This window comes from Choloepus didactylus, chromosome 8 (genome assembly GCF_015220235.1).
Source record: "Choloepus didactylus isolate mChoDid1 chromosome 8, mChoDid1.pri, whole genome shotgun sequence".
Lineage (NCBI taxonomy): Eukaryota > Metazoa > Chordata > Mammalia > Pilosa > Megalonychidae > Choloepus > Choloepus didactylus.
In genome coordinates this window covers 15229684-15251798 of record NC_051314.1, presented here as the reverse complement: position 1 = coordinate 15251798, position 22115 = coordinate 15229684, and the positions used below count along the sequence as shown (strand labels likewise).

The window sequence follows — 22115 nt, the reverse complement described above, 5'->3', positions numbered from 1 at the left end:
GCCATTTATTGCAAAAGAGTGACATTATAATACAAATCTTGTTATACACAAGTAAAACAAAAACAAAGCAGCTCAATTTTAGAGGATCTAAATATGAAGATCAGTGGTTCCAAGGCAAGGAAGAAAATTCTCTAGTCTGGAGATGAAAGGCTGGGTTATAGTGAAGGAGCTAAGGGGGAAGATCGTGGAATGAGGAGAATACTGCAAAGTTCTACAAACTGCTTCTGGCCTGACCCCACCCAGGAAGCTATCACTCTGAGGGGAACTCCACCTCTTCTTACAGGAAGTGTGAATGAGTATCCTGGGCATTTTTCACAAGACAACTGGAGCTGGACAACAGGATAGGAAACAAACATAAGAACGAAAAGAAATGGTCCCTTGGCCTCAAAAAGTTCATGGTTTAGTTGCAAAGAGGCAAATCAGTCAACCATTACACATTAAACAGTGTGTGAAGTGCTCGGGCTAGGCAGGGGCTCGGCTGAGAGCACGTGAGAGGAGCCAGCGGAGAGGACCGTCAGGGTCCCCAGGCCATGGTGGGGGTGGTGAGAGGGGCCACCTTCTGAGGTGGGATAGAAAGGAGATCAAAGCATGTTCCAGTCCAAGGGACACTACACAGCAGTGCCAAGGCATGGGAGGGGCTGCGGCACATTGAGTAATGGCTGAGGCATGGAGGTATGGGCGAGGCCTGGGTGGGAGAGGATGTCGTGACAGATGAGGCTGCAGGGGCGGTCCGTGGGATCAGAGGGGTTTATAGCCTGTTATGAATTGAATTGTGCCCACCTCCCACCTCCCCAAAGACACGTTCAGGTCCTAAGCCCTGGTTCTGTGCATGTGACCCTATTTGGAAATAGGCTCTTTGAAGATGTTATTAGCTAAGAGGAGGCTAAACTGAATCAGGTGAGCCTGATCTATGGATCTAGTGTTCTTAGAAGAAGAGAGGAACTGGGGGTGGGGGTGGGGGAGGGGGGAGGGGGGAGGAATAAGTTGCGCCCAAGCCAAAGGCGGCCTGGGATTGCTGGCAAGCCACCAGCAGAACCCTACAGACCACAGTGGAAGCCTGGCCCTGCCAACACCTGGATTTCAGACTTCTGGCCTCCAGAAGTTGAGAAAATAAATTCCTGTTGTTTTAAGCCACCTCGTTTGTGACACCTTGTTACAGTTGCCCAAGGAAAACTAAGACAGCCCATGTTAAAGAGGTTGGGATTTGTTCTGTTGAAAACAATTTAAGCGAGGGAGAGTACAATAAGACTTCCATTTACCTGGTACCTTTCATGAAAGATCCACCAGAAACTATCCAGCCATATGGTTCGCGGCAAAGGAGAACAGAGAAACTTCTCTAGTTCTCTATCTAAACAGAAAGACTTGAAAAGAAACAAAATGTGCATTATTGTTGTTGTTGCTATGGTTCATTTCTTAAAATTCACCTGGCGCCACAGCTGGACTCCCAATGATTTTCACTCAAAACCTGGCTTGGCTCCTTCTGTGACTGAAGGATTGGTTATTCATATCCTCTTCTTCCCAGTCACCTTTGGACTCAACATATCTTAGAATCAACTTTTAAAAATACCCAAACCTAACCTTTTAGTAAATGCCTGCTATATGCCTGGTTCTAAACCAGGTGTTCTTACATGTTCTTATTTAACCCCCACAATAATCATATGAAGCACACATTATTATCTCCATCTCACAGATGAGGAAACTGAGGACCCAAGAGGTGAAGTAACTTTCCCAAAATAATATAGCCAGCAGGTGGCAGAGCCAGGATGGGATCCCCTACATCTATATAGCTGCTCCACTACCTACGTTCAATCAATAGCCAGTTAATTCAATTCAATAAACACAGACAATATACAAACACAAATCACTAGACGTAAGATTCTGATGAGTTAGTAGTAGGCATGAGGAATTTAAAATTAAAATAGGATTATGAGTGAACTCAGAGGGGAAGAAAATTCAGCTTTCATTGTCATACCACTGAGTCTTTAATCTGGCTCAGTTAAAGCTACCATGGTAATAATATGTAACTCAGTAAAGTTCAGTATATTGCTCAACTCTCAAAACTCAATAATATATAACCCAGTAACATCCACTGAGCAATTACCATGTATCTATCACTGAGCTATTCACATTTCATTCCAAATCTATTTTTTATAACTTTTTATTTGGAAATAATTTCAAACCTACAGTACAGTTGCAAAAATAATACAAACCCCATGGACAGAACTCTAATATACCTCCACCCTCTGAAAAATACCCAGATTCACCAATTTAACATTTTGCCACTTTTGCCATTATCATTCTATCATCTATCTATCTATCTATTTTCTGATCATTTGAGAGCAGGTTGCACACATCATAATCCTTGAACACACAATACTTCCATGTATATTTCCTACAAACAACAATATGCTTTATATACTTCCATGTATATTTCCTACAAACAACGATATGCTTTAAAGTCAGGAACTGTCAGGAACTGTGAGTTCTCCAACTTTGTTCTTTTTCAAGGTGTTTTTGACTACTGGGGCCCTTACCCTTCCAAAAAAATTTGATATTGGCTTTTCCATTTCTTAAAAGTAGGCTGCTGGAATTTTGATTGGGATTGTGTTGAATCTGTAAATCAATTTGGGTAGAATTGACATCTTAACGATATTTAGCCTTCCAATCCATGAACATGGAATGTCCTTCCATTTATTGAGGTCTTCTTTCATTTCCTTTAGCAATATTTTGTAGTTTTCTGTGTACAAGTCCTATATATCCTTGGTTAACTTTATTTCTAGATATTTGATTCTTTTAGTTGCTATTGTAAATTGTATTTTTTTCTTGATTTCCTCCTCAGATTGCTCATTACTAGTATAAAAAAAAATCAACAGTATTGATTTTTGCATGTTGATCTTATATCCTGCCACTTTGCTGAACTCGTTTAGTAGCTCTTGTAGCTTGGTTGTAGATTTTTCGGAACTTTCTCTATATAGGATCATGTCATCTGCAAACACAGGAAGTTTTACTTCTTCCTTTCCAGTGAAACCCTTTTAGTTCTTTTTCTTGCCTAATTACTCTGGCTAGAACTTCTAGCACAATGTTGAATAACAGTGTTTGACAGTGGGCATCCTTGTCTTGTTCCAGATCTTAGAGGTAAAGTTTTCAGTCTTTCACCATTGAGTATGACATCAGCTGTGGGTTTCTCCTATATGCCCTTTATCATCTTGAGGAAATTTCCTTCTATTCCTATATTTCAAAGTGTTTTTATAAAGAAAGGAAAGGATGCTGGACTTTATCAACTGCCTTTTCTGCGTCTATGAAGATGATCATGAGGTTTTTTCCCCTTTGGTTGGTTAATGTGGTGTATTACATAAATTGATTTTCTTGTGTTGAACCACCCTTGCACACCTGGGATAAAACTCACATGATCATGGTGTATAATTCTTTTAATCTGCTGTTTTATTTGATTTGCAAGTATATTGTTGTAAATTTTTGCATCTATATTCATTAGTAAAACTGGTCTATAATTTTCTTATAGTATATTTATCTGGCTTTGGTATTAGGGTGATATTGGCTTCACAGAAGAGTTAGGTAGTGTTCCCTCCTCTTCAATTTGTTGGAAGAGTTTGCACAGGATTGATACTAATTCCTCTTGGAATGATTGGAAGAATTCATTTGTGAAGCCATCTGGTCCCGGGCTTTACTTTGCCGGGAGGCTTTTGATGACTAATTCAATTTCTTTACTTGTAATTGGTTGTTGAGATCTTCTATTTCTTCTCAAGTCAGTATAGGCCATTCAAGTGTTTCTAAGAAATTGTCCATTTCACTTAAGTTGTCTAATTTGTTGGCATACAGTTGTTGATAGTATCCTCTTTTGATCCTTTTATTTCTGTGGGGTCGGTAGTAATCTCCCTCTCATTTCTGGTTTTATTTGCATCTTCTCTCTTTTTTCTTTGTCAGTCTAGCTAAGGGTTTGTCAATTTTATTAATCTTTTCAAAGAACCAATTTTTGGTTTTGTTGATTCTATTGTTTTTTATTCATAATTTCACTTATTTCTGCTGTTATCTTTGTTTCTTTCCTTCTGCTTGCCTTGGGATTAATTTGCTGTTCTTTTTCTAGTTCCTCCAGGTGTGCAGTTAGGTTTTTTTTTTATTTTATTTTAACTGTTTTTCCTTTTACCACTGCCTTTGCAGCATCCCATACGTTTTGATATGTTATGTTCTCATTTTCATTTGTTTTGAGATATTTACTGATTTTCCTTGCAATTTCTTCTTTGACCCACTGATTGTTTAAGAGTGTGTTATTTAACTTCCATGTATTTGTGGATTTTCCAGTTCTCCACCTGTTATTGATTTCCATCTTCATTCCATTATAGTCGAGAAGATGTTTTATATAATTTCAATCTTTTAAAATTTATTGAGACTTGCTTTGTGACCCAACATGTGGTCTATCCTGGAGAATGATCCATGAGCACTTGAGAAGAATGTATATCCTGCTGTTTTGGTGTACAATGTTCTGTATATGTTAGGTCTAGTTCATTTATCACATTATTCAAGTTCTCTGTTTCCTTGTTGATCCTCTGTCTAGATGTTGTATCTATTGATGAGAGTGGTGTATTGAAGTCTCCAACTATAATTGTAGAGTTGTCTGCTTCTTCCCTCAGTTTTGCCTGTATTTGTCTCGTGTATTTTGGGGCACTGTGGTTAGATGCATAAGTATTTATGATTGTTATTTCTTCTTGGTGGGTTTCCCTTTTATTAATATGTAATGTCCTTCTTTGTCTCTTATAACAGCTTTGACTTAAAGTCTACTTTGTATATTAATAATGCTACCTCAGCTCTTTTTTTTCTATTTGCATGAATATCTTTTTCCAACCTTTTACTTTCAACCTATTCATGTTTGTGAGTCTAAGGCGAGTCTCCTGTAAACAACATACAGTTGGATCATGCTTTTTAATCTATTATGCCAATCTATGTCTTTTGATTGGGGAGTTTAATCCGTTAACATTCAGTGTTATTACTGCAAAAGCAGTACTTACTTCAGCCATTTGTCCTTTGGTATTTATATGTCATACACGGTTTTTTTTGGTCTCTTTTCCTTTATTGAAACCTCCTTTTCTGTACAGTTGATATTTTGTGATGTTTTTGATCCCTTTCTCATTTCTGCTTCTGTATATTTTAAAATATATTCTTTGTGGTTACCCCAGGGTTTGTATTGTACAACATACATCTATAACTTACTAGTTTTAAAAGATACTGTGATGGTTTGAAGCTGTATGTACTCCAGAAAAGATCATGTTCTTTTAATCCATTCCTGTGGGTGTAGACCTATTGTAGGTGGGGCCTTTTGATTAGATTGAATTAAAATAATTGAGATGTAACACACATCATGCAAGGCGGGCTTAATACTCTTACTAGAATCCTTTATAAGAGGATAAAACATTGAAAAAAGCCCCAGAGAAGCTGAGAGAGGAAGCCACTGAAGCCAGAAGCTGAAAGCAACAAAATCTGGGAGAGAAAGAACAGCAGATGTCACCATGTACCTTGCTATCTGACAGAGGAGCCCAAGTTCACCAGTAGCCAGTCTTCAGGGAGAATGCACTGCCTGTTGATGGCTTGAGTTGTACATTTTCGTGGCCTGAGAACCATAAGCTTGTAGGTTAATAAATCCCCACTGTAAAAGCCAATGCATTTCTGGTATATTGCATTTCTGAAACAGATACCAACTTAGCATCAATAGCATACACATTCTCTGTTCCCATATCCCTCTATTCCCTCTTTATGTTGCTTTTGTCCCACTTTACCACTTTATATTTTACACGTCCATTATCAGGAAATATGCCTTTTTCTTTTTCAATTATATTCTGACTCTTACAGGAATTAAGAAGTAGAGTTGTATATTGAGGACATAGTATTATTGGGTTTTGCATTTATTCTTAGTTACCCTTACTAGTAATCTTCGTTTCTTCACACTACTCCAGGCCACTCTCTCCTATCTTTTCCTTTCAACCTGCAGAATTTCCTTTAGTAGTTCTTACTGGGCAGGGCTTTTGTTGACAAACTCTCTCAGTTTCTGTTTATCTGTGAATATTCTAAATGCTCCCTCACTTTTGAAGGACAGTTTTGCCAGATAAATAATTTTTAGCTGGCAACTTTTCTCTTTCAGTACCTTAAATATATCATACCACTGCCTTCTTATCTCCATGTTTTCTGATGAGAAATCAGAACTTAGTCTTATTGAGGATCCCTTGTGTGTAATGAATTGCTTTTCTCTTGCTGCTTTCAGGGTTCTCTATCTTTGGCATTTGACATTCTGATCAGTATGTGTGTTGGAGTAAATCTATTTGGTTTTATTCTGTTTGGAGTACATTGCACTTCTTGGACATGTATATTTATGTCTTTTATAAGAGTTGGGAAATTTTCAGCCATTATTCCCTCAAATATCCTGCCTCTTCTCCCTTCTCTTCTTCTCCTGGAACACCCAGGACATGTACATTTGTGTGCTTCATGCTGTTATTCAATTCCCTGAGGCCCTGTTCAATTTTTTCCAGTCTTTTCTCTGTTTTTCTGTCTGTGAGATTTTGATTGTCATCTCTGATTCTTTCTCCTGCCTGTTCAAATCTGCTGCTGTATGCCTCTAGTGTGTTTTTAATCTCTTCTATTGTGCCTTTCCTTCCTATAAGTTATTTTTCTATTCATACTTTCAAATTATTCTTTATTTTCACCCAGTGTCTTCTTAATATCCTTTATCTCTTCAACCATATGTTCTTTCATCTCCTTGAACTGATTTAGGAGATTTGTTTGAAGATCTTTAATTACTTGTTCCAAATTCTGTGTCTCCTTTGAAGTTTTAATTTGTCCTTTGACTGGGCCATATCTTCCTGTTTCTTAGTATGGTTTGTAGTTTTTTTTGCTGATGTATAGGTATCTGATTATCTTGATGAGTTTAATCTGAAGGTCAGCTTCTCTCTTTTGCCTAGGGTTTTATTGTTGATTGGCTTTGTGTTGAGGCTCTTCTTTCACACTTTGTTCAATTTATTCTACACCTTTAGAATCGTCCATGTTTGTCTGATCAGATTTTTTTTCAGCTCTTCTTCATCTAATGCTTGCTCTGGGTATGCAGTACAATTTTTAAGATTGCACTATTTGTGCAAATGTTTCACCCCCCAGGGAAAAGCTTCCTTTCCTCTGTTCTTTCTCCAGGAATCTTGATCTGTTCTGTTTGTTTTGTTTCCCTCCCCTCCCCATAACTCTCCTGTCATTCCTCTAGCTGCTTTTGCCTGGAGAGCAAAGTCTGGGAGGAGGGTCACCCCAGAGAGGAATTTCCAAGTCAGTATTTCCCAGCCAAAACAGGGCCAAGGCACCACAATATCCTACCATTTTTGAGACGTCTTTTTCTTGATTCAGAGCTCATCCTATTACTGTGGTCCTTTAGTTGTTTTCCAGAGCCTGACAAAGATGTTTCTGCCAGTTCTTGCTGATTGTTCAAAGTTTCTGTGGGGGGTATGGAGCCCTGCAGCTTCTTACTCTGTCATCTTATTGAGGCCCTTCCCATTTTTTTCATGATCTATATGTGACAGGTACTAACATTATCCTCAGTTTATATAAGATGACAGTGAGGATAAAAGGTTAGGATTTTTTTCCAAGCTTAGATAACCCAGGAGGTTCAAGTGCAGGGTGCCTGGTTCCAGAGGTACCACATAGGCTGCCTCTTTTCTTGTCATTAGAAGAGCACTGAGAGCTCGCTCTCACCATCCTCCTGAATGCAAAGGAAAAGTCTTCTTGGCACTCCCTTCAAGACTACAGAAGCTGAGGGCATCCTTCATTGACAAAAGAGTTTTCCTCATCAAAAAGAAGCTCTCTGAGCCTGTTCTTTGCTTCATCTTTTTCACCATTCCTCAAGTTTCTTTGGAGAAGCAGAAGAGTGGAGTGGGAAGAGCACAGACTTTGGTACCAGCTCTTTCATTTATCACTGGTGTGACCTTGAGCTCTTTGTGCTGTTTCCCTATCCAGAAAATGAAAGTGATGAAAATAGTCCTGACCTCAAGGACTGCTGTGAGGATTAAATGAGTGAATCCATGCGAAGTGCTTAGAATAGTGTCAGGCACAAAAGAAACAAGATAAGACTTCACTAGTTATTTATTGTGTAGGGGACAGTACAGCCTGCCACCTTTCCTAGGGACCCACAAATAAACCCTGTGCTTGGGTCTGTGTGAGCCGGGCTCCTAGGATGGGATGACAGAAGTGGACTGACTCCCTTCTCATGAGTGCCTTGAGGTAAAACACATCCCTTAGCACACAGTGGACTGTGGTACATTCCTTCCCCTTTGCCCCAAGCATTCATAAACATTCACTGGAGACAGTCTGGCTGAAGTATGTCCATTTCATGGCACCCAGCCCATCCCTGCTGGTATACCTATCTGCTCCTGACAGGGAGAGAGTGGGGTACCTCCACTAGGACCCAAGCTGTGTGTAGAACACCTCCCAGCACTGGTGGCGGATTAGGACCGGTGCCACTAATGAAGCTGGTCTTGCACTGACTCTTCTCTATGTGCATAAATGTACTTCCATCCAGAGCTTGTGTGAGACGTGCTTTCACTAGTGATCCTTGCAAAGTGTGGAGTGGGCGGGGCTCCCAGGGCTGCTGGTGCTGGGGGCAGGCCTCGTGATGCTCCTGCTGCCCTGTGTGTAGGGAGACCCCTCCCGTAGAGGTGGTAATGGTGACTCTTTTCCTGACTGACAGTTTGGCACAGTGAGCAGGGTACCCATGGTCTGAAATTCATTCATAGTCTTCCTTTCAGAAAGTATTTCATTTCATCCCTTCAACAGCTATTTTATATTACACACCTATTTAGTGCTCAGGGCTGGTGATGTTGAGTTCCAGCCCTGGAGGTGTTCACAGGTAAACAGAAATTTACAGAAGAGTGTGATAAGGGTCCTAAGAAAGGAACAGAGGTGCAGGGGTGGAGAACGGAGCCCTGAGAAGGCATCTCACCTGTCAGAGAAGATTTTAAGAGTTAAAATAACTGGATAAAGAAAGGAGAATTCAGAACTCCTCAGAAAGGGAAAAAACATGTGCCAGAGGTTGTGAAACCACATGACACAATTGGGGAAGTATAAGGGGTTTTTGTGCAGCTGAATCATTGGTAGCAGGTGGACTGATGTTCCAGAAAGATCCCTGATATCAGTGTAGAAAATGCACTTAGAAGGGAGCACAACTGCAAGGCAGACAATAAACAGGACAGTAGGCCCAGTGATTCAGACAGGAACTTGTAGTGCCTGAACTTGACAGTGTCAGTGGAAAGAAGGAGGAGATATAGTAAAAACGATAATTACATGTTAGTGACCGATTGGGTGTGGAAATGAGACAGAGGGAGGAGACCAGTTGATGCCCAGGAGGAAGGCTGTGTTATTCCACAAGACAGGACCCCAGCGGGAGGAGCAGGTCTGATGAGTAAGTCTGAGGGACAGCCGGTCAGGAGGCAGAGGAGTATGGGGGCCTGAGTGCAGCAGAGGGTTTGGAGGTAGAGACACAAGTCTTAAGTAGTGGCTGAGCCTTGTGTGGGGAAGAGATTACCAACATCCATTGCTCTCAGGAGTTTGCACGGAGGGAGAAGACAGAGGACAGAAGGAGGTGCTAAGGAGCATGGGTGGGGAAGGGGCCTGGAAGACTAAGATGGTGCTTTGAGTAGAGAGGGAGACTGCTACCACAGAAACCAAGGCAGGAAAGGATTTCAACCTCCAGGGGGGCATCCTCTGGGTCAGGGCTACAGAGCCATCACTAAAGATGACAACAAAAGCACATTCTTTGGATTTGGCAATATGAGAGTTAATGGTGGATTTCCTCGGGCCACTTTTAGTGGTGGATGAGGGTGGAAAACCAGACTGCAGCAGGACGGAAAGTGACCGGAGGTGAGGAAGTAAAGGAGGCAAGTGTGGACTGCTCGTCCAAGAAGTCCCTGGCCGGGCCTGGGGCTGAGCTGGGGATGTGACACTGAACAAGACGACCAGGGCTTTCATCCCCATGGGGCTCACATCCAGCACAGTCTCCATTCTCTAAAGCAGAAGCACAGACTGCTGAGAATGAGGGGGAGAATGGAAGCACAGGTTTAGAATGGCCCCTGAGCAGGATGGGAGAGTGTCCTTTTAAAGGCCAATCATGAATTCACCTTGAGTTTTCTGGAAGTCAAAGAAAAGCAGGAAACAGCACAAGTTCCCACGCTAAGAGCATTCTGAGGAGATGCAGAGTTTTCTCGGTATTAGATCTAAGCAAAATATTCCCCCAGGGTCCTCAAAAAAGGGACATTAAGTACCTGTGGAACCGGGTCCTCAAGGCTGCCCGCCCAGCAAGCAGGCACGTGAGCACACGAGGCTGTGCCCGGAGGGTCATGCCGGAAAGCAGACCTCAGAAGCGCCATTTCTGTTTGTTCTCAAGCCCTTTTTTCTCCTTTTAAATATAAAAATTTAAAACCATAGGAAAGTAAAAGGAAGAAAACAACTATAATTTTATCACTCAGAGACCACCATAATATCTTTATTCCAGGATTTCCCTATGTGTCTACTTGCACTGTGTGGTAGGTTGAATTACATACCCCAGAAAGACAAATGGGTGTGAACCCACTGTAAATAGGCCCTTTGAAGACGTTATTTCTAGTTAAGGTGTGGCCCAATTGAAGGAGAGTGAATCTGAATCCGATTACAGGAGGCCTTATAAAAAGGACCCTGAAGTAACACAAGCCAGAACACTACAGATTTGGGGAGAAGGGAAAAGACATTGTCATGTGACAGGACCAGAGACACAAGCTAAGGAACTCCAAGGACAGCAGGCAGCTGGCACCAGAATTCCACAGACTCTAGGAGACAGCAAGCTGTGCCAAAATCTTGATTTGGGACTTCCTTGAGCCTCAAAACTGTGAGACACTAAATTCCTGTGTGATAGCAGCTCAGGCAAACTAAAGCATAAAGGATTGTATTACAGAGAGATTTAAATACTGATTTTTCTCACTTAACACCATAGCATAAGCATGGTAAAATACACTCATTATAAATGTTCATTTTAATGGCTATGTAGTCCATCATTTATATATCCAAATTACTGATCTATTCTTCTATTACTGATCATTAAACTGTTTCTAATAACACTGACAATAAAAACTATCATTTTTGAGAACTTGTGATCTATTAAGCACTGTGCTAAGTGCTTTTATACACATTATCTTATTTAATTTTACAATAACACTTCAAGGTAGAGACTGTAATTATCCCTATTTCACAGGAGATTAGAGACCAGAAAGCCACTTAACCACTGAGGCACTGCCTTCCAGTTCCTTGCTGTTATAAATAACACTGTGGTGAACATCTTTTTACATTGTACTGGACAGAATGTGACGCTCTGAGTACCCGGCACTCCTACTGCTCCCACTGAGGAAAGCAGGAGCAAAGGGGATGAGTACCCGGCACCAGGGCTACCACTGCCTGCCCTTGATGAAAGGCAGCTGGCCATGTGGTCTTGGCACTGGAACCTTGGCAGGCAGCGTTGTCCTCCTGGGTAGTTACTGGCCCAAACAGATCATCTCGCTTAGGGAGTCTGAATGCAAGACCCAGCGGAAAGAGACAGAAGAGGAAGACTGATGTAGAGACATATCCAGGGAGAAAGCAGCAGGTAGAAGTCATCAAGAAGAAGAGAGGGAAGACGGTGGGTGGGCAGGGGGAAGAGGAGGTTTGAAGCAGCAGTGGCAAGTACAGGGAGAAGAGGCTGAGAGCTGGCTCCCAGGAATTGGAGTGGGGGGATTAGTCGGCACCGTTAGGGGCTGTGGGGACAATGATCAGAGCTTTTTTGGGGGTGCTGGAGATGTGCAAGTGTGGAGGGTGATGAGGCACAGTTGTGCAGCTGCTGAGACCATTTCCTGGGCTTCCTCACCTTCCCACACCTCCTTACAATCATCTTCCAGCTCCTGAGTGGCTAAGGCCTGTCTCACATATGCAGGCTGGTTCGTTTGGGCCTTCAAACACTTCCTTCCTTGTAGGGAATCCCTTGTGCTCTAGTATACAGCTTTCCAAGGGGGGTGCACTTACCCGGAGGGACACCCGAAATGAGCCATGGGGCATGGGAAGAAGATCTTCTAGCTAACATTTAATTAAGAGAAAAGGGAAATTGAGCTTACTAATATCTAATGTTGGGATAGACAACAGAACATGTATATAATTTATAAATCAACATATTTCTATGAGGGCGTGTACTCAAAAATTTTTTCCCAGTAGAATACATGACACTTTTAGTCTGGAGACCACTGCTCTGGTAGAAAAAAGTGGAGGTTGTGGGCATTGGATCAGGTTCTAATCTCAGCTTAGTTACTTGCAAGCTGTGTGGCCATAGGCAAGTTCCTCGATCCCTCTGAATCTCGGTTTCCTCAGGTGTAGAAGGGGGCGGCTGTACTTGCTCCAGGGTTGCTGTAAACTGGGGACCAGTGATTCTCCCATGAGCTGTAGGCTTTCTCTTTCCTTACCTTGCCAGTAACGGGGTTTCTCACAGCCCGGACCACATTGCCCACCATGTCACAGAAGTCTACCCCATTCGGAAGCTCATTTGGCCCAGAGCTGTTAAATTCTGGAGGCTGGTACAGCTCCACCAGCAAATTTTTATCCGCTGTTTTCTGAGGAAAGCAAAAAAGCAGAATTTAAAATGGGGGTCCTTCATTTTGATGGTTTAAACCAATAAGACATCTTCCCTTTTTTTGTTATGAAGCCAATATAACAACCTTATAGAACCTTTAGAAAATGAGGGAGCATTTGTGATCTCAGCAGCCCTTACCAAACACCTATTTACATTATTTGTATTTCCCCTAACAGACTCTCAGCAGATGTATACAAATATGTATATGTAACTTCAATCATAACATACAGACTTTTATGTCCTACTCTACCCACTTTAGAGTTTTCACATAGCTACACTGCCTTCAAAATTATTTAAAATGATACCCTGTGAAGAAGTGCTATAATTTAATTAACTTCTTTCCTGATATTAAATTTGCTTCCAATTAATATTACTATTATTAAAAACTTGGAACATAGAGTTTTCTCCCCTTTTGGGTTATTTATTTAGTATGAATTTCTCAAGATAGTAACATTGGATCAGAGGATATAGGTGTCTTTTCAGTTCTTAATATATATCATTTAAATGATTTTTAGAATAAAAATAAAATATGATTCTATTTTTAAAATGTAAAAACATGGAAAAGTAGAAAAAGGAAACCGATTACCATTAACCAAAGACACCTACTGAAAATATTTTGATGCACTGAATTACTTTAAAACTGGGTTATGGAAAAAGCGAGTGAAGAGAGCGCGACCGCGGAGCCATCGCTGGACGTCCAGGGGAAAGCGAGGCCTGAGCCTCTGTGTTTAGGTCAGAATGGTTTCAATCCCAGAATACTATGAAGGCAAGAATGTCCTCCTCACTGGAGCTACGGGCTTCCTAGGGAAGGTGCTTCTGGAAAAGTTGCTGAGGTCTTGTCCTAAGGTGAATTCAGTGTATGTTTTGGTGAGGCAGAAAGCTGGACAAACCCCACAAGAGCGAGTGGAAGAAGTTATTAGTGGCAAGCTCTTTGACAGATTGAGAGATGAAAATCCAGATTTTAGAGAGAAAATTATAGCAATCAACAGTGAACTCACCCAACCTAAACTGGCTCTTAGTGAAGAAGATAAAGAGGTCATCGTAGATTCTACCAATATTATATTCCACTGTGCAGCTACAGTAAGGTTTAATGAAAATTTAAGAGATGCTGTTCAGTTAAATGTGATTGCTACACGACAGCTTATTCTCCTTGCACAACAAATGAGGAATCTGGAAGTGTTCATGCATGTATCAACAGCATATGCATACTGCAATCGAAAGCAAATTGATGAAGTAGTCTACCCACCCCCTGTGGATCCCAAGAAGCTGATTGATTCTCTGGAGTGGATGGATGATGGTCTGGTAAAGGATATCACTCCAAAATTGATAGGAGACAGACCTAATACATACATATACACGAAAGCATTGGCAGAATATGTTGTACAACAAGAAGGAGCAAAGCTGAATGTGGCGATTGTAAGGCCATCAATTGTTGGTGCCAGTTGGAAAGAACCTTTTCCAGGATGGATTGATAACTTTAATGGACCAAGTGGTCTCTTTATTGTGGCAGGGAAAGGAATTCTTCGAACAATGCGTGCCTCCAACAATGCCCTTGCAGATCTTGTTCCTGTAGATGTAGTTGTCAACATGAGTCTTGCGGCAGCCTGGTATTCCGGAGTTAATAGACCAAGGAACATCATGGTGTATAATTGCACAACAGGCAGCACTAATCCTTTCCATTGGGGTGAAGTTGAATACCATGTAATTTCCACTTTCAAGAGGAATCCTCTCGAACAGGCCTTCAGACGGCCCAATGTAAATCTAACCTCCAATCACCTTTTATATCATTACTGGATTGCTGTAAGCCATAAGGCCCCAGCATTCCTGTATGATATCTACCTCAGGATGACTGGAAGAAGCCCAAGGATGATGAAGACAATAACTCGTCTTCACAAAGCTATGGTGTTCCTTGAATATTTCACAAGTAATTCTTGGGTTTGGAATACTGATAATGTCAATATGTTAATGAATCAATTAAACCCTGAAGATAAAAAGACATTCAATATCGATGTACGGCAGTTACATTGGGCAGAATATATAGAGAACTACTGTATGGGAACTAAGAAATATGTATTGAATGAAGAAATGTCTGGCCTCCCTGCAGCTAGAAAACATTTGAACAAGTTGAGGAACATACGTTATGGTTTTAATACTATCCTTGTGATCCTGATCTGGCGCATTTTTATTGCAAGATCACAAATGGCGAGAAATATTTGGTACTTTGTGGTTAGTCTGTGTTACAAATTTCTGTCATACTTCCGAGCATCCAGCACAATGAGATACTGAAGACAAGAATTTAGCATTAGAACATCTATGCATATGGTGGTCTAAATGCACAAAATGTAAAATGTACTTAAGTCATCTCACTTTTTGTCAAGATATTAAACCATCTTAGATCCAACTGTGGAGTAAATTATGGTACATTTTATGTAATATTTTAATGTTTACACTCAGAAAAACCTAGCAAACACACTGTGGTATGCCAGCTCAAATCTGTAATAGCCACCAAAACCATGAATTACCATTTTGATCCCTGGGGAAAGGGGTGGGGTGGAGGTACAAGTGGGTAAATAGGAACATTGACCAGTATAACTGTGCAATTCTGGAACATATTAATTAAAATATGCCTTAACACATATATTGGACTTCTAACTCTAATATTCAGTGCAATGGAAAGCATTTATTTGGATAGGAATACTAGCTCAGTTGGTAGATAATTGATTCTTCAGTGTTTGATTTTTTCTAACAGTTGAAGTAGGTTTTACTTACAGCCAAATGGTTTTCACATCATCTTGTAAGTTGTTCAGTGGTCTCAAACATTAAGACTTGTTCTTGTTTTTCTTTTTCTGATTAAAGTTATGATACAGGTCATTTTTCTATAAGCAGTCAATTGCTTTCACAATTAGGTTATATTATTCTAATGACTCTACTGGATCTAAATGGGTTTGAGAATCCACAAAAACATATGCTATGTGTTTTTTTGAAGGAAAGTGAAAACAAATTGAAAAAAATGGTTAGTATTAAAAAGAGTAGAAAGAAATTTTTCTTGTCCATATTATGGTCAAATAAAGATCAGTCCTGTGAGGTTTTGTTTATGTTTTCAAGCAGGAGAATTTCTTGAGACTTTGGTTGGGAAGGTGAGGAGGGATTCACCATACCTTTGCCCTCCTTCCTTATAAATTTTATTCATAGAACTTTAAAAAGGCTTGACTGTCTTTTCAGCGAAAACTGAAAGTGCATTATTAGGGAAGAATGTATTTGCAGGTAGTAATAAAGTTAAGAGAATGTTCTCACATGTGTATGAACACATGCTAATTTTTCATCTTGAAAGCTGAATTCCTTCAAGAAAAATAAAAATTCATAAAACAATGTGTATGAAATTAAATAAAGGACTTTATTTACATACCACATAAAGTAGCAACTGTTGAATTTCTAAAGATACCATCTATTTTTTTCTGCATGTAGTTTTATCTTTAGAAAGAAATGCATTATGGATAGAAGTAATAGCAAGAAAATTGATGTATATTTTAATGATACATTATAATTCCCTTTAAATCTTAATAGTTAATTCTGTTTACTGTTTTAACATACATTTGGTTTAACAGATTGTTCAGCATAATACTGTTCTAATTAAGCTGATCAAGTTGTCCTCTATATAAATCATTAGCAGTGTGTCTTGAATATATTTGAAGAAGTCATTTCACAATACAAAAAGTTAATTCTTTGTCAATTTAAATGCCATATTAAAGAAGTTTATTTTGTTATTGTTGTGAAAAAACTAAATGTAAAGAAAATCACCTTCTTCCATGCAGGTGTGTAATCTTAAAAGGAAAAACGCTTCCATGTTGAAGCCAGATTTTCTGTAGTAAAACTTTTAAGCATTATTTTAAAGGAAATATGTATATAAATAAATAAGTAAAAAAAAAAAAAAAATATATATATATATATATATATATATATATATGTATTCTTTGGAATGATACTAAAGTCTCTGGTCTAGGACCATACCTTATATAAGGTATGAGAGACTATGACAATGTCTAAAAATGGAATAAATGATGATAGCTTTGATTTAAAGTGTCCCATGTAATTAGCTATAGATGTGGAATACATTGATTACTCCATCTCTCCAAATATATTTCCATAATGTGTTGAAAATATGCTAACATTTCTATGGTTTTTTTTTATACTTCTGCTAAGTATAGTTAGAATCAGATGAATCGTCTTTGTGTCTTGCAAAAGAATCGGGTACAACTTCAACAGGCTTGTGAAGTGCATAGTGAGTGTATGTCTTCTGAACTGTTACATTGCTCTTATAATCTCACTTTTAAAGAAATGCCAACTGGGAGTGTGCTGAGGCCACTGCATTAATTTTGTATGTTTGTTTAGAATTCTGTTGTCAAAAGTTAATGAATAAATTAAATAAATAGGTAGTATTCTGGAATTTAAGGTTCTAAAACTAGTATAAAGAGTCTGTAGATTGTTAATCCTCACTAACTAGGCTTTAAGCTTAAAATAAAAGCTTAAAGCTTTTAGAAATAATTTCTGTGTGGCATTTGCCAGATGTGGTTTTTAGTTCTATGTTTGATTATATATATATTCTACACAAACTTTCATTATTTAACAGAATAGCCTATTAAATAAACTTAATATTTCCTTTAACTCATTTTATAAAGCTATAATCTAAAACATTTGGGACTTTTTGCCCTGTTCATTCTTTACCCTTATAATTCTGGCATATGCGTTTGTCAATTGTGAGGTCATTGTGCTACATTAATATGTCCTAAACTCAACACAGAAAAGTGCAGCAATACATTCTTGACTTCAATATAGTAAAAAACAAACATTCTTTGAATATGGGTAGTAAATTGTGGAAAGGGCAGAAAAAATCTCTCTCTCACTTTTTTGTGTTTGCAGGAACTGGTTCAGGATTTTTTGTTTTGTTTTTTGTTTGTTTTAAATGTAAATTGATAATCTCTTATAAGAATTACATAGAAGCATTATTGGGTGCCTTTGTTTGTAAACCAAAAAGTAATAAATGAATCCCTATATTTAAAAAAAAAAAAAAAAAAAAAAAAAAAAAAAATGGGTTATGCCCTTGAATCTTGAAGATGATTATATAAAAATGTAGCTCATGAGGGGTGACAATGTGATTGGGAAAGCCATGTGGACCACACTCCCCTTTGTCCAGTGTATGGATGGATGAGTAGAAAAATGGGGGCAAAAAAAAAAGGCACACAGTATTCTTTTTTACTTTAATTGTTCTTTTTCACTTTAATTTTTATTCTTACTATTTGTGTGTGTGTGTGTGGTAATGAAAATGTTCAAAAATTAATTTTGGTGATGAACGTACAACTATATAATGGTACTGTGAACAACTGAATGTATGCTTTGTATGACTGCATGGTATTGAATATATCTTGATAAAATTGAATTAAAAAACAAAAACAAAAACAAAAACTTGGTTATGGTGACTGTCAGTGGAAGAATAGCTCAGTGATTAATGGAGTCCAAGTTGGAAAACCTGGATTCCGATGTCAACCCCACTATTTGCTAGCTGTGCCACCTTTGGGGGAACATTTAAATTTATTCAGTCACCAACAATAGATGAATATCAAAGTTCAATGCAGACTCTCAACCATCAGGTTGTTTTGGAATTTCCTAGGCTAAAAGGTGAAAAAAGAATAACAATAACATACTGTTTCATATTCTCCACCATTTAATGGTTTGAATACTTCTGACCTGGAGGTAAATTGGTTTTCTCTTTAAAACTGGGTGTTTTAAAGAGCAAGCTAAGACCCTGAATTAGACAATGGATTTTTAGCCTTTATACCAAAAGCACAAACAGCAAAATAAAAAATAGTTAAATAGGATCTCATCAAAATAAAAAAACTGTTGTGTATCAAAGGACATTATCAAGAATGTGAAAAGACAACCTACATAATAGGAGAAAATATTTGGAAACCATCTATCTGATAAGGGCTTAATATCCAGAAGATATAAAGAAATCCTACAACTAAACAACAAAAAGATAAACCCAATTAAAAATGGACAAAGCATTTAAATAGACATTTCTCCAAAGAAGATATTCAAACAGCTAATAAACACATGAAAAGATGTTCAACATGATTAGCCACTATTTGAATAGGGAAATCCAAATCAAAACCATAATGAGATATCACCTCATACCCACTAGAATAGCTACTATTTTAAAAAAAATAAGGAAAACAATAAGTATTGGCGAGGATGTGGAGAAATAAGAAACTTCGTATATTGTTGGTAGCAATGTAAAATGGGGCAGCCGCTGTGGAAAATGAGAGAAAAAAAGTTAACTATAGAATTTACTCAGAAGGTTAAATACAGAAAATATAAATTCTATATATATATAGAATATAGAAGTGGCAATCCCACTTCTCGGTATATACCCCAAAGAATTGAAAGCAGCGACTTGGACAGACACTTGTACACCAGTGTTCACGACAGCATTATTCCGAACAGCAAAAGGTGTCAGTAACCCAAGTGTCCATCAACAGATGGCTGGGTAAGCAAAATGTGGTATACACATACAATAGAATATTGTTCAGCAGTAAAATGGAGCGAAGGGCTGGTATATGTGACAGTATGGATGAACCTTGAAGACATCATGTTGAGTGAAATAAGCCAGACACAAAAGGATAAATATTGAATGAGCTCACTTACATGAAAAAAAATAAATTCACAGAGACAGAAAGATGACGACAGTTAACTAGGGGTGGGGTGGCAGCAGGGAATGGGAAGTTAATGCTTCCCAGGTACAGAGCTTCCGTTTAGAGTAATGGAAAAGTTTTGGGAACGGATGGTGGTGATGGGAGCACAACATTTGTGAATATAATTATCAGCACTGAATTGTATACTCGAAAGTGGTTAAAATGAGAAACATTATGTTGTATATATGTTACCACAATTAATTTGTTTTTTTTAAATAGAGCAAGCTAAGGAAATTCTTTACTAGGTTTGTTGAGAGGTGGGCCAAACTGCTGCTAGAGAGGCAGCAGAGTGCCTGGCTCGGAGTCAGGGGCTCTGCCAGGCTCTGCCACTAACAAGTTGCCTGACACCCAGCTGCTCCAGCCTCTCAGCTTCCTCAGGCCACCTGCAGAGAGGGCTATGATCAGCAAGGGTGTGACTGGGCCCTGGAGCTGTCCAGCCCAGGGGCTCTGGGTGAGCTGAATCTGAACTCACTGTTTCTAAGAGGAAACACCTTTCAAGCCCTAAAAATGAAGAGACAAATGCACTCTGGCACACACCCCATTCTGAGGATGTCATGAAAATTTCAGAGCTATTCAAGTGCTTTCAGCTCATCTAAAAAGAACACTCTGAGATTCTTCTGCATAATCATCAACCAGGAGACAAGTCTCCTCTCCCTGGGACTAAAATCTATTTCCTGCCCAGCAGAAACCCCAGTCAGAAACAGACCCAGCCATAGGCCTCTTACTCTTTTCATAATCAGAGACTTGGCATTCATTGGGCCTTTGCTGGAATACGGCAATTTTCTTTCGCTCTTGGGGAGCTTGTCTGCAGAAGAATGGAGAAAGAGAAAGGTGTGAGTAACCACAGGCTCCATGTACTGCTGTGTGTCATCAACACTGTGCTTTGTCATTAAACCTGAGCAGTCAGATGACACACCACTAGTTGCACTAGACTTATGAAAATCCCTTCCTTATTTGCTGCTGCTGTTTGGTCCAGAGAAGCAGTAGGGAGTAGCCTGGGCTTTGAAGTCACAGCGAGGCTCCTCTCTAGGACCTCCCCAGACAAACCGTGTGACTTTAGGCAAGTTGGTCCCCCTGCCCTTTCCTCAACTCTAACACAGTTCAGTGACAGCCAGCTCACAGGAGCACTACGAGTTCACAAGAGCAGGGGTATGGGAGCACAGGGGCCACGGGGTCTCGCGGGGATGGTCTATAATGTTATTGTCCTTCTCTCCTTCTTGTCCAAGGTCAAGAAGTCAGACTGAAGATTTCTTCAGAAGAGGACAAAAATATCCTCACCTGAAACTCTGGATTCCTACTCAATTGCATTAAAAACACAAAAAACAAAGAACAAACCACATGAAAATGCCGTCAGACTTCTGTCTCCCAAGATGCCGCGATTTTTCTCTCTTAAAGCTTTCTTCTCCAATTCATATTTCTCAATTGCCTTCAAAACCAAAAAGAAAGGGGCATTAGAGGTTACCACCAATCCTGGGGGTGGCATGGGGGTCGTTGCCCAAAAGGCTTGCAGCGAAGTTTGTGGTAGCTCCTTGCTGCCTTCTTCCTCGGTGGCAGGGCCTCAGTGGTCATCAGTATCACTGACATCCTCTCCTCCACCCCCTCACTCCCCGCCACGTGTCACCATCAGTACACCCGCCACACCCCATCATCTCTGACACTTCCTTCCTCCTGGCTATACCTCTGAGCAGAGGATTTGAAACAGAGTGCCAGTTATGGTGCCTACTATAAGCTATTACTTAAAAATGAAGATAATTAATACTTACCTTCTAGGGTTCTTATAAGGATCAGAGATAAAGTATTTAATGTACATAAAAACACTAGCCCAGAGGCTATCAGATAGGAGCTGCCTCATTATTACTATTATTATCATGCCCCTAACCTCTCAAAAGAGACCTCTCTTGACCTCTGACCCCTCCCGCTTCAGAGAGTTGTACTAATTATCTATCACGAACCTAGCACTGTCTTTGGATTACAAAGTTCACCAAAGAAGTATGATTCTGTGTCCTTGCCTCAAAGAACTTACAATCTATTTGGAGAGACAAATCTACATGCATGGAACAAATAAGTGTTAAATTGCTTTGTTTAAATTTCAAACAAGTGAGATGAACATGGGCTGGAGTAGTTGCAGAGGACTACACAGAAGAGTTAGAACATGAGTGTTAAGGGATAAATGATGAGGCCCCACTATCTTTAGCTGGGAAAACTGTTAAGATGCCTCTCCAGCCTTCCCCCACCATTCTCCTGAATTGGCAGTCCCCAGTCTGCGTGAGTTAAAGGAACTGGACATGAGTGTAGGTATGTGTGTGTGCAGGGGAGGGGGCCACACTGATAAGTCTATGCACTGACATTGTTCCAATTAAGTGAGCTGAGATAAGGCATGATGAATGAATGGGGTGGGCATGTGTCAATGTCTCCGCTCCTTACCAGGATGCCTTTGTAGCAGATACTGTCATGGCCTGGATGGATGGATAAGATTTGGGCAGAAAGAGAGGAGAAAGGACAGTTGGGTCTTGGAAGAAAAGCAAGTTTTATGGAAAGATGATGAGATCAGCACTGGGCTGAGATTACATTTGAGATGAGAGCAGAACCTACAAGTGGGCTTGTTCCCTGGGAAGGCAGCTCTCAAACCTGGCTGATGACCAAATTCTCTTGGGAACTACTCAAATGTTCAGATTCCTGAGCCCTCACATCAAATGCTTATTCCTTAGTCTGGG

The 22115-nt window shown here is 39.7% G+C and overlaps 2 protein-coding genes across 2 annotated transcripts in view; one reads left to right on the top strand and one right to left on the bottom strand.

Moving 5' to 3' along the window:
* Positions 1-22115, bottom strand: part of FAM227A (family with sequence similarity 227 member A) — an 89198-nt gene that overhangs the window by 43407 nt on the left and 23676 nt on the right. Inside the window, exons 4-7 of the mRNA XM_037847898.1 lie at positions 20737-20827; positions 20127-20206; positions 12489-12635; positions 1260-1361 (exon numbers count right to left, since the gene is read on the bottom strand). Of these exons, the coding sequence (XP_037703826.1) occupies positions 1260-1361; positions 12489-12635; positions 20127-20206; positions 20737-20827 (420 nt within the window). The remainder of the gene's footprint in view (positions 1-1259; positions 1362-12488; positions 12636-20126; positions 20207-20736; positions 20828-22115) is intronic.
* LOC119543186 (fatty acyl-CoA reductase 1-like) lies at positions 13313-15097 on the top strand. The gene has a single exon (XM_037847897.1). The coding sequence runs from the start codon at positions 13394-13396 to the stop codon at positions 14939-14941; it is 1548 nt and encodes a 515-aa protein (XP_037703825.1). The 5' UTR covers positions 13313-13393; the 3' UTR covers positions 14942-15097.